General features: G+C 51.1%; 2 protein-coding genes across 2 annotated transcripts in view; both read left to right on the top strand.

The window, feature by feature from the left end:
* Positions 1-3,898: 3,898 nt before the first annotated feature.
* Positions 3,899-5,761, top strand: TNNI2 (troponin I2, fast skeletal type). Its single transcript, XM_005522348.3, has 5 exons — positions 3,899-3,941; positions 4,232-4,360; positions 4,783-4,872; positions 5,005-5,181; positions 5,489-5,761. The coding sequence occupies exons 2-5, from the start codon at positions 4,238-4,240 to the stop codon at positions 5,585-5,587; spliced, it is 489 nt and encodes a 162-aa protein (XP_005522405.2). The 5' UTR covers positions 3,899-3,941; positions 4,232-4,237; the 3' UTR covers positions 5,588-5,761.
* Positions 5,762-6,442: 681 nt separating this feature from the next.
* The window catches only part of LSP1 (lymphocyte specific protein 1), a 47,652-nt gene continuing 42,089 nt past the window's right edge, over positions 6,443-12,005 (top strand). Inside the window, exon 1 of the mRNA XM_005522347.3 lies at positions 6,443-6,589. Coding sequence (XP_005522404.1) covers positions 6,510-6,589 — 80 coding nt within the window. The 5' untranslated portion in view covers positions 6,443-6,509. The remainder of the gene's footprint in view (positions 6,590-12,005) is intronic.

Genomic DNA, 12,005 nt, shown 5'->3' with positions numbered 1-12,005 from the left:
GGGCTGCCCTCTCCTGTTCTCCTGCCGGCCTGGCCTGCCCCAGCCAAGGGAGGTGCACGGGGGACTCTTGCACATCATTGGTCTGAGAAGGTCTCCATGCCCTTAAAGAGAAGGTGGATTTTCTGCTGAGCCACCCGAGAAGCCCTTTTATACCTCCTTACTCAGCCAGCTGCCTGCGGCTCGTCTGTCCATCCCGTGCAGCCAGCACGCCTCTGATTTTCTGCAGACTCGGGTGAGCCTTTTTGCATACCTCCTAATGACCCAGCTTGCTCTTAGGGAGCGATGGGGGGGCGGATTTACTTACCTGAGTATTAAGGAGATAAACACCAGGTGGGGGTGGCCTGCTGGGAGAAACAGGGGTGCTAATTACACTTTCTCCATCCTTTGCTCGTCGGAGAGGGTCTGCGCATCAGAAAGGTTCCCTTTGGCTCTTCCAGCGAGCTTTTTTCTTTATGATTGCATGCTTTCCCCTGCCTTGGCTGGTTCTGCTCTCAGCTTGAATGGCGAGGACAAGTGGAGCCTAACGCTGACCTCCCCAGGGCCAAAGGATTCAGGATCCTTGTCTGCGGTGGCTCGGCTATGCTCCCTTACTTACACCCTTCCTCCGGCTCCCTGCCGGGCCCTTGCAGCGCCTTCCTCCCCAAAAACACCCTCGGACAGGCGCCCACATCCAAATTTATGGTGTCCTCCCCGCAGAACAGGTGACTGGCAGCCCACGTCGCGGGCAGCGAGCTGCAGCCTGGCGTTGTGGCCGTGGCTGCCCGGCGTCGGGGCTGGAGCGTGTGTGCGGGGCAGGGATGTCAGTGAAAATAGCCCGCGTTCCTCGGCCGCCCCGCGCCCCAGCCGCGCTCCGGCACCTGCGGCGGCTTCTGCTCCGCAGCGCTCCGGCCTCCCCGAGTCACGGGGCTGGCACCGGGGAGAGCCTGCCGTCCCAGGAGACAGCTGCAGCTCCTTCTGCAGCTCCCTGGCCATTTTTAGAAGCACTTTCCCCCCCGCTCCTCTCTGAAGTAATGTGATGGGCCTGCACATTTTCCAGGATAAAGTTTCCTTGGCCCTGCAAGCTGTGCCTCCTGCCTCGGGCGTGAGCCCCCATTAACACTTCTCCTCCTGACAGAAGTCTGCAGAGGGCTGCGTTTTGGGGCCTTGTCTGCTCTGCAAAGGACACGCTTAGGAGATGCAAGCGGTACAGATATTGCTCTGATAGAAAAGTAAAATTCTAGTTATTTGGAAATAATTTACAGCAAAGCAAAGGTGCTCTTCCATCTCTTCCCTAATACACTGTGTTGTACGTGTAAAATTTCCACTTCAAGCAAATGCAAGGAACTGTCCGGGGAATTTTTTTGTGCCTGTATCAACCACAACTTCCAAACCTGCTCTACATCACTTGTGCTGAGGTTGCTGCAACAGGCTCCCCTGTCCCGCAGAATGAGTGCATACGCTGGCAGCAGCATCCTCTTAAATCCTTCCTTCCATGTCACCTGGGGTCATTGCCAGCCCTTTGCAGCCTTTGGGATATTTCTTGTTTATGAAGTGAAGTAAGGTTCACAAAGTGAAGCAGTAAACTGAAAATAGTTTTTGCCTTTTCTTCCTTCATTGAGTAAAATGGATTCCTGGAGGTCAGACAAGAACCATACCTGCAGGAATCTCTGCCACAAATCTCTCTTTTTCTGGCTCAGCCCCATTTGGTCTTTTCCAGAAGTCCCTTGATGCTGAGGTTTGTGTTGCTATGAGGAGATGTTTGGCTTTCATCTACAAACTGCAACCTAGTTCCCTATATGATAAAAAATTGGTGAAGTTGGGAAATAAGAACAGACCACTTCCTCATTTTATTTTCTAGAGGAGTCTTGCTTTGTTTTTAAACCCAAGAAAGTTTGAATATTTTTGAACTTTTTTTATGGTTTTCATTTCAGGTTCACAACCATCTAAACCAAGATGTCTGAGTAAGTTCCCATTTTTCTGTCTTTAATATATTGTTGGCATTTAAAAACTTCAGTTCAACTGCCAACTTTTATGCTTTTTAAGATTCTTCTGCTCATTTACAGTTAGGATGCTAACTAACTGCCTTTTTTTCCTCTTTCCCCTTTCTCTTCCTTCCTTTCCTTGTTCATCTGCTTTTCCTAAACAGTGAAGAGGTAAGTGTGTTTTGCTGGGGTTTTTCCTTTAGCAATGCTTGTGGCAGCAGTCCTGGCTTCACTGTTCTTCCGTAGAAAAATCAGCTGCTGGGTGTGTGTGTGTGTGTGTGTGGGAAGAATGGCTCACGGTTATTTTCTTGCTGACTCCTCCTAGTAAACATGTGAAGGAGAAGAAAAATCCCTTTTGAAAGTCTTTTTTTTTTGTTCCCTGGCTTGGAGTTAGATGCTTTTCCCCCTTCATTCCTGCTTCCCCAGCCGGCCACGAGGTGGTGCTGGGAAGGCAATGGTCCAGAGCTGCCTCTCCTCCATCATCCATCCACCATCCTGCCCTTGGCCTAGCATCCTCTCCTCCTTCCCCACATCTAGCCCTTCATTTCTACCCACTGAGCACTGACAAATCACTTCTCAAAGGCAATCCAAGGAAACCTGAATCCAGGGGAGTGTGAGCAGGATGGAGGTTGCATTCTTAGGAAGTTTTGCCTGGCTTCTGGCAGAGCTGGGTGGGACCGGGGGCATCTGGAGAAGTGCAGGGGAAGGTGTGGGAGGATTGTTCGTGGCTTTGTCACTCCACGTTTCCTCTTTGCAAATTGCTCCATCCTTCATATCTGTTTGGCATCTCCCCATATGTCTGAAACACCAGAAGCTCCAGCTTGTTCTCACTGAGAGAAAAGAGGATGTCAGGGACACATAGAAGTACCACAAAATGGTGCTGATATCCAACATGTTCTTTTACTCCCCATCAACCCCAGACCTCCCAGAAAAATCTGGGAGGACACTCTTTGCTAAGGTACCAGCTTTCAGATTGAGAATAAGCCCTGGACTAATAGCCCTCAAGGGATCTGATTATCTGATGGTTAATAGTGTGCTGCATCTCAGAGCTAGATGGCTTTTTTTTCTGCTGAGCCCTCCAGCCCTCTCAGGAGGGCTTTGGCCATTTGCATATGTGAGACATGTCAGATTTTTTTACATTTCACTCTGCACATCCTTATCCACTTCCTCCTCTATGTGGCCCAGACCCACACCCAAGTGCTGCTTTCTACTCCCTGCCCCTCAGCATATCAGACCTGTTTCCCTTTGGCCAGCCCAACTCAACCATGCCCAGTCTTCTGGGTGAAATGCTCAGGAAACAGCTGAAATGCAGAAGTTGTGGTTTTTTTTATAAGTAGGAGTCCTGTTGCTGCTGGTCCAGTATAACAAGTACAGAAGGGCAGTCTGTGGTCGTGTCTGTCCTCCAGCTGTGATGAACCCCTGCTTCAGCATCACTTGTGCTGGGTCTTTTCAGCTCAAAGAAATTACACAGCCTTCATGTGTTCACCTGCCTGGTTGTCCTTGTCACCAGTGTCAGAAGGACATGTGCCCTGGACTGCTCAGAAAGACATCCCACAGCTCCCAAGTGCCCAGAGACATGGGAGTTGTTAGCTTGAGCGCAAAGTAAAACACATCTGCATGAAGAGGAAATTAGAGAAAAGGCTAAAAGTCTCCAGAAGCCAAGTTTGAAGCTATATTTTATACATATATTTTCAAGTTCATCACCCTTGTTATCTTTTCTGGAGGGATTCTGTGGGTTTTAGCTATGTGAGGTTGGCAAAGCTGGTTTCAGCAGGGAGTCTCTTCCTTGAGTGCTGCTAGTTTGGGGACCAACTGTGTGTCAGGATGGAGCCATCTCCCTGGCAGGGCTGCAGGACTGTGGCATTGCATGGGGAAGGGCAATGGAAAGGGGAATGGGTACCTGATAACCTTCTTTTCTCTTGCTTCTTCCACTTGCAGAAAAAGAGGAGGGCAGCCACTGCCCGTCGGCAGCACCTCAAGGTACGTGGCACTGCTGTGGCTGTGTGATGTGTGTCCTGACTTTCCCATCCCCCATCCCAAGCCAGCCAGCTCTCAGCACTCTCCCTACTGGAAAAGGCCACATTGCACGATGTAGGGGCCTCCCACCCCACTCCTTACTGGGTCTCCATCATATTCCTTGGTTGGAAATGGTGGTATTTATGGGAACTCCCCAGGCTGCCTCTCCGTCAGGACTCCCACTCTCCTGATGACCCCCCCACTCTCCTTCCTTGCTTTCACCCTGCACTCACCCTTCTCATGCTGCCTTCCAGAGTGCTATGCTCCAGCTTGCTGCCACTGAAATAGAAAAAGAAGCAGCTGCTAAAGAAGTGGAAAAGCAAAACTACCTGGCAGAACATTGCCCTCCTCTGTCACTCCCAGGATCCATGCAGGAACTTCAGGTACAGGCTTCTTTAACTCTTTCAGTGTTGGGGCAGTATATATTTGGCGCCATCAGTCAGCCTGGTGGATCTAGACTGGCCTTCCCACCTCGACCCTCTCCTCACTTGTGTTACCCTGGAGCCAGATAGACTGGCTGGCAGTCATCAGTCACCAGCTGGCAGCTGGCTTGAGAGGCAAGTGGGGTCTCTGCAAAAAAAAAAAAAGGCATCTTGCTGGCCAGAAAGGTGTGTTTTAAATGATGTGTTGAGGCAGCATTTGCATGCAGCCAGTAGCATGGAGATTAGGAGTTGGCTGACAAGCCCCTCTTCACCTCAGTCCCATCTAGTCTTCTGGACTGAGGGCTTTCAGAGCCAGAGCAGTCAGGAGAGAGGAGCTGTGTGTGGGTCCTAGCAGTCAACATACCTCTTTGCTTTCTTCCCAGGATCTGTGCAAAAAGCTTCATGCCAAGATAGAGTCAGTGGATGAGGAGAGGTATGACACAGAGGTGAAGCTACAGAAGACTACCAAGGAGGTGAGTTTCCCCTGGAGCCATCCTTCAGGGGAGTCTGCAGCTCATTCCTTGTGCCTCCCTGCACTGCTTGGGTCCATCTCATGAAACCCATGCCCCGCTCTCTCTCCAACCCCCTCATTTCATCCCCCCCAGCTGGAAGACTTGAGCCAGAAACTCTTTGACCTGCGTGGCAAGTTCAAGCGGCCGCCGCTGCGCAGGGTGCGCATGTCCGCTGACGCGATGCTGCGGGCCCTGCTGGGCTCCAAGCACAAGGTCTGCATGGACCTCCGTGCCAACCTGAAGCAAGTGAAGAAAGAGGACACTGAGAAGGTATCCTTCCCTCTTCCTTTTTTCCCTAACAGGAGCTGCCCTCACCCTTCAGGGCTCACACCTCCCTGTATGATAGGGTTGAGAATGACTCTTTCTCCATAATGTTCTTCTTCCTGCTCAGCATTTCCTTCTCTGGCACCCATGGTATTGAAACAGGAGGGTGCAGTTCAAGAAGATGTATAGCATGGGTGGAACTGGGTTCCTCTAGCTGACATGGGGGTTTCCATGGGTGGACTGGTGTGGGGCCCGGGCCCGGTGGGTTCTTACGCTGGCACCATTCACACCAACGCAATCATCCCTCCTCCAGGAGAAGGATCTCCGTGATGTTGGTGACTGGAGGAAGAACATTGAGGAGAAGTCTGGAATGGAGGGCAGAAAGAAGATGTTCGAGGCTGGCGAGTCCTAAGCACCTGCATCTCCACACCTGTCCTCTCCCCTCTGTCCCCGCTGCCCTGCCGGGCTCAGGGGCACTGACTGGGTGCCATTTCTCTCTAGTTTTGTGAAGAGCTGCATCATGGCAGCAGTGATGTAAATAAAGCTTTGGTGAGAGAGGTGGGTGTTGCCTGCCTGGGTGGCCAGACCCTGACTCGTGCCATGGTGCCAGCAGGGACTGCCCCACTGTGGCAGTCCTGGTGGGGCTGGGGAGGCTTTGGCAGGGGCTGTGCTGAGGAGATGGGGGACCTCTCTGCTCTTGGTCCCTGTCCAAAGCTGCAGATGCTCATGCCCTTCTCCAGTGGTGAAGAGACAAAGAGATAACAATCCAAGGAGCCCCAGGAGGTGTTGCAGAACCTCAACCCATGATGACATCAGCAGGAAGCTGTGGGAAGAGCTGAGAAGGGGGGAGAGGGGTGACGTCTGCAGGGCAGAAGCAGACCCTTTGGCTCCAGTGGGATTTGAGAGATGTGAAGTAAGGACAACCTTGGCAGCACTTGCAGCAGCACCCTGGGACTGGTACAGTGTAGGGTGCTGTGGTTTAGAGATGATGGCTGTGGTGAGAGTGGCATGGGGAGCTGGAGAGGCAGTGGGGTCACTCCTCTCCCTGCCATGGTGGGGATGTCCATGCTGCCCACTTTTCTTTTGGGTTAGCCCAGGACTTCCAAATTTCTAGCTGCTGACAAGTAAAATCTTAAATCAGTCTCAATGGCTTTTAAAACAAAACAAATCCCCAAATTCACCTTCCTTCTGCCCTCTCCCATCCCCCCAACAAACCCTCAGCCCATGAAGTTTCCGGCACAGCTCACTTCTGCTGAGCACAGGAAAAGCAAAACAGCGGCAGCACCCTGGTGCTGGAGCTGTCTGTGGGGCTGCCGTGCCAACCAGGGGAGAAGATGTCAGACTCGGACGGGTGCCAGGAGGGTGCAGAAGGAGTGAGCCAAGTGGGAGATGAATCCCCTGGGGAGTACGAGAGGTGAGGCTTGGGGACACCACAGCTGCCTTCCAGTCCCGGGATACTGGGGAGCTGGGAAGCTGGGAGGGCATGGTGGGAAAGGAGGATGTGCATCCAGAACAATGATGAGCCATGAGGCTGGAATAGGTCAGAGGTTCCATCAGGCTTTTGACAAGCTTCTCCAGCTAGAAGGAGACTTAGATTTCCTGAAGGTCTCATCCCCTTTGATCTTCAAAGCCCTTGGGAAGGGGTTGATCGGGTAGAGAACCCCAGCCCCAGAAGCAGGCAAGCTCAAGTGAGAGGTCTGGTGACCTGGAGCTGCTCTGGGGCAGCAATCAGCCCCATCTCTAAGACCTCTCTAATGTAGAGACCAGCTGCCTCCTCTCCTTGCTGAGCACATCTGATTTCTTGCTGCATCTCCTAGGTCTCCAGCCGAATTAACCTGGCAATGTTTCAGTCTGGCTGCTGTAAAGTTATATATCTCCCTGTGCCTCTGCTCTGCTTTATTGCTTCATCAGCAGAGACTGTAAAATTTGGGGTCTCTTCACTTGAATACAGATAGCTTTCCATGAGGGCTAAAAGAAGACAGATCAGTAGCGGAGACCACGTCTGTCTGTGGTGGTGGCAGACAGGTAAGCTTGGCCAAAGTGCATCACCCAGAAATACTCAGGTTTGAACTGGATTCAGGCTGAGCATCCAGGGAGTTTAGGAGGTTGCCTGATTTTTCACCTCCAGCTTCAAAGCTTGCATTAGCATTTCTCCCCAAGGCTTCTGAGAGCCGGCACAGCTAATGCTGACAGGAAAAAAAACCCCTTGAGTGACAATGAGAGGAGAAAGGTGTGTCATCTCCTGTCATCAGTGGTTGCAGTAAGTGCTTCGGCTGACACCTGACAGCAATTAGCCTTGGCTGAAGATTTGACTGGAAGCTTCAAAAGGTACTAGAAGGCTCTGTACACGACTTGATGCTGAAACAAAGGGGAAGCCTTGGCTGCTGGGGGAAGCACAGGGGTTTCCTCAGCATCGGGATGGATGCGATTCCCAGCATTGTTCCTCCTGGCTGTGCCTCTGCCACGGGCTGGGCTCACCTTGCAGCAGCAAGGAGCAGGTGCTGTGTGTGGCACAAGGCAAGCAAACCTTCCTGCTCCCCTCTTGCTGCACTAAGTGCAGGTGCTTTGGTGCATGCAGGGCCACCGGTGGGGCTGGGTCAGCTTGTTCCCTTTTCTGTTTCCTGCTGGAGTTCCCGCTAAATAAAAGTCTGTCTGGAGGAGTCTGTTCTGTAGCACACAGACCCTCACAGCCTTGTTTAAAAAGAGTGTGAACATTGACAGCAGGGTGGCACATCCTTTCCTCTCTAGCTGTGTTTTAGAATCTTAATGAAATATGAAAATTGGTGGCAAAAATAGCAAGCAGAAATGAGTTCCTCTTTGTTTTAAAAATGTGAAGAATTATTTTCCCTTACAATTTGTATAATAGCTTCATGTGGAGCTCTAAACTTCCCTTGGTTTTCCTTGTGCTGTTTAAACACTTGCTAGACTGGTGATTTCCACTCCCAAAATGGAGGAAGGAAGTGTTTATTTGCTGTTTGGGTTTACCCTTTTCTCACCCTGTGGCTAGCTTGTCTCCCTGATCTCCTCTCCTCGATGAAAAAGCTCTTTTCAAGCTGACCCATGCATGGTTGGAGGCAGGACAAGGCTCTAAGGACAGCCTAAAGCATGATGGATGTCAGATCAACCAGTCTTGTGACGGAGCTACCAGGAAGGTAAATCCCAAGGCTCCTGGGTGTAATGCACTGTGGGAGATGTCAGGAGAAAAATATTGGCGCTGTGTTTCCATATACAATGAACCTTGTCTATTTAACTTGTGCCCAGTGAATATAGGAGCATGTCTTGAAGGTGTCCTAGAAATATTAATTTGAACATAGCCTACTCTGTTTCCCCATACAAATTGGGACATACTGGCAAAGTCCTGCTGATGCTGGTGTAACACTGCCTAAAGCAGACCGGTGTTATGGTCTCTTCCATGGGCTGGAATTGCTCTATGGGAAACTGCTGTGGTGTGGGCCTTCCCAAATAAGCAAGAAGCTGGGGGGAGCTCTGGAGAGGTGGCTGCTTGGGTTCTCCTGCCTTGATGGGGAGAGGTTGGGAGCTCAGTATGTTTTGGATCTGTAACTCAGAGCTCTCTCCATAAAACCCGGGAGGCTTCAGGTAACTCCTGCCCTTAGCTCCTATACCCATACACATCCCTTGGGCTGTGCTCTGCAGGATATCTGCACCTGGGAGGCAGATTGGCTTTTCCCAAATTCCCCTGTCTCTGTCCTCCTGGGGCTTCCCTCCCCATGAGCTGCAGGGCAGGCAGCCCATGTATGGTCACTGCCTGGGGAGAGGCTCTGCTGTGCCAGCAAGCCCCAGGCTTTTCCTTGCCACATCCATCCCCAGCTGTCTTGAATTCTCCAGATCCTTGGAGGAGTCTCAAGGGTCTTTGCTGAAATGACTGCTGTTGCTAAGTATACCCATGGTTGGAAGGAGGTTGTTTGGGAAAACTGATACTTGGAGAGTTTTTGGATCCCTCAGTACACCAGATTCCTTGGGGGTAGAAAGGAGGGATAGCTGATCCCTGCTCAGGAGTAACTGGTCACAGTTTGACCCAGCTGGGCTCATTAAAGTGGAAAAATAGTAGGGAAATTAACAGTGGAGGACCAGATGGATTATTTAATGAAGCAGGGCTATACTTCTGGTTTCCAAATTGGATATAGGTGCTCTGGCAGTGGCATTAGGGATAAAGAACTGTCTCTAATTATAGGAGGTATCAGGTGCCTTCACTGTCCTTTTCTCCTTGGGGGAAAAAAAAATAAATTAAGCCTGGCTAGCCTTGCCTTGCCTCCAAGCTTATTTTGCTATGTAAAGCTACAGGTTTGGAGGAGTGTGTGCTAAAGCAGGGGATTGCCCAGCAGCCTTCATTTGAATTGCACTTTTCTTTTTAAAACACAGAAGACTCTCTGCTGGCTGGAAGGCTGGCTTTTTTAAAACTCCTGATGTGAAGTCTGGCTCTGAAGCTTGTGGGAATCCCTTGCCCCTGGATTTTGTAAGGTGAACTTACTTCAGAGGGTTTAGGGCTTCTCCCCAAATCTGAAAACCCTGTGATAACTGGAAGGGCTGGCTGTGCAGTGGGGAAGTGCTTAATCTTGGCATGCCCTGGGGATCCTGGGCCTCTCTGCTCTGACCTTCACTGACCTTGCTAATCCAGCCCTGGCTGATGCTCTGCCTGCATCCCCCTTTGCATCTGTCACCCCTGTGACCCACAAGCCCAACTGTGGGGTCTGCCTGAGGGCTGAGCTGACTCTTTGCTGCCCTGGTGCTCTCTTCAGAGCTGGGCTTGTTCCCAGCTAGGCACTCATCCAGCCTGGCTGCTGCCTCTGTCAGGACTCTGACTCACATCTGGGCAGACCACCTGGCCAGGAGGTGCTCCAAGACCTTGTTAGTGCCAGGTTTTTGTTTGGAACAGTTTTTTCTTTGGGGGGGGTGGGAATCCTGGCCCAAATAAAGTTGCTGCTCAGGCTCCAGGAGGCATTGGTATGACCACCAGGCTCCTGAGAGTGTAATCTGGCTCTGGCTGACTGCAAACCTGCAGTGGTGCTCAGGGACTCAGAGGGAACATCACAAGGATTTCACGGTCCCACTTCATCCTCCCCATGCTGCCCTCCTGCCACAGTCCAGCTTTGCAAACCTGCCTGGAAGGGATGGTGCCTGCTCACCTGGAACAGGTGGAACAAGCTGCTCCCCCAGCTTGCACAGCAGCTTGGACCTCCTGTAGCTGCAGTTCCTGTTCTCTTAATGAGTCCAATAAACTCCTCATTAGGCTGAGTCTTTGAGATTACTGAGGGGTGCTTTGGCATCCTTTGAAGCCAAATGCATGGGGAATGGATCTTCATGGTGTGGTTCTGTTCTAAAGCCTTTCATGAGGAGAAGCCTTGGGGATGTACATCAATGAAAGGAAGACACAGGGGTCTATGATAGGGGGTCAGGCCTCTTTACCCAGGTCATGTTCTGGATCATGGCCACCTGGTATGGGTCAAAAAATGTGTCCTAGGAGGTGCTGCACATTCTGGGGAAGCAGCTGTCCTGCATGACATGAAGCTGGTGTGGTCGGTACTAGAGGAATACACACGATGCCCAGCCAAGGTCAGGGTGTCACCATGGTGGGTGTTCTATGGCTACTGCCTCAGGAATAGAGGACAGGTTATCTCTACTGCAAGGACAGACAGCTGAGGTTGAGAGGTTTAGGAAGGTGAAGGGATGCCCTGACTGTAGAACTTGGCTACTGTGGGTTTGGTACCCAGAAGAAGTGGTTTCCTATTGGACCTGTGTGACATCTGCCAGGCCTTGGCAGCCCAAGGCATCCCACACTAGGCACCCAAATCACTCCCTGATTTCCCAGTGTCAGCTAAGAAGCACAGGCCACTTAGTGAGGCTTGAGCCCAGCTCTCCCAAAGCTTGGCCAGGTGTCTCAGGGTCCTCAGCCTGTCCACATGTTCCACAGAGGCTCAGTCATGAGTGGGTTAACCAGCCCCACTTGGAGCCTGTGTATGTTTTCCTTGCCAGTGCATCTGTCCTAACACACACCAGATGTGTGAGGCAGCCTTTGAAGTGTCTTAATCCCAGGTTTCGGCACTCAGAGTTGTCTTTCTCACAGGCAGGTCTCCAGTGGCTTTCTGGGGGCTCCACTCCTGCAGCCCCCATCCCCTGCAGGAGAACTTGCAGTAAGGCAGGACAAAATACCTTGTTATTTGCTACTTTAAACAAGTCCCTCCTGGGATGGGCTGCTGGGGCTGGCAGCAGAGCTCCATCTTCAGTCACACGTGTGAGTGGCAAACCCAGCAACTATTTGGGTTCAGCCTGTCTCACACGAGCAGTGGTGGTTCCCAGCAGCCTGGTGCCTCTGGTAACTGTCCAAGAAATACATGGATAAAGAGAAAGGTACATGAACAAACCCAGCTGGATTTATTAATGAATGCAAATGGCAGTCAGTGAGCTTCTATTGGCTTAATTGGTGACTTCCATCCAGTGGTCTGAAAATGTGGGGCAATCTGCAAGCAATTGATCTGAGAAGTGCAAGACTCAGATGAGCTGGAGCTTGGTTTATTTGGAATTTTCTTGCTATTGCACAGACATGCAAGCCCAAATGCTTTTGCCAGTGCATATCAGCACCATCCCTCTGCCTGCCATAGAGAAAGCTCTGCCAGTTTGCATCAGCTGGAGGTCTTTGGTTCTTTTGCTTACGCACTCATTTTGAAAACAGATTTTTTTTTTTGTTAGGGATTCATCCTGCATTACCAAAGAAGCCTCTCTCCCAGCTCTAGGTAGCTGTTGCTTGCTGCAGCTGACTAGACAGTTTGTGCAGTGCCTTTTATCAAGTCCTTGCCAGATAGCTTGGAAAATAT

Source organism: Pseudopodoces humilis, chromosome 7 (assembly GCF_049639895.1).
Source record: "Pseudopodoces humilis isolate 2021_Gansu_Grassland_sample_001 chromosome 7, ASM4963989v1, whole genome shotgun sequence".
Taxonomy (NCBI): domain Eukaryota; kingdom Metazoa; phylum Chordata; class Aves; order Passeriformes; family Paridae; genus Pseudopodoces; species Pseudopodoces humilis.
The sequence above is the reverse complement of the archived record's forward strand: the minus strand, read 5'-3'. Positions and strand labels throughout refer to the sequence as shown.

What these genes read in the sequence shown, in the direction of transcription:
- TNNI2 (XM_005522348.3), top strand. Translation starts at nt 4,238, where the DNA reads ATGCTCCAGCTTGCTGCCACTGAAATAGAAAAAGAAGCAGCTGCTAAA. An exon ending in TACAGAAGACTACCAAGGAG is followed by an intron (nt 4,873 to 5,004) that starts GTGAGTTTCCCC and finishes CATCCCCCCCAG; the next exon opens with CTGGAAGACTTGAGCCAGAA. An exon ending in AGAAAGAGGACACTGAGAAG is followed by an intron (nt 5,182 to 5,488) that starts GTATCCTTCCCT and finishes TCCCTCCTCCAG; the next exon opens with GAGAAGGATCTCCGTGATGT.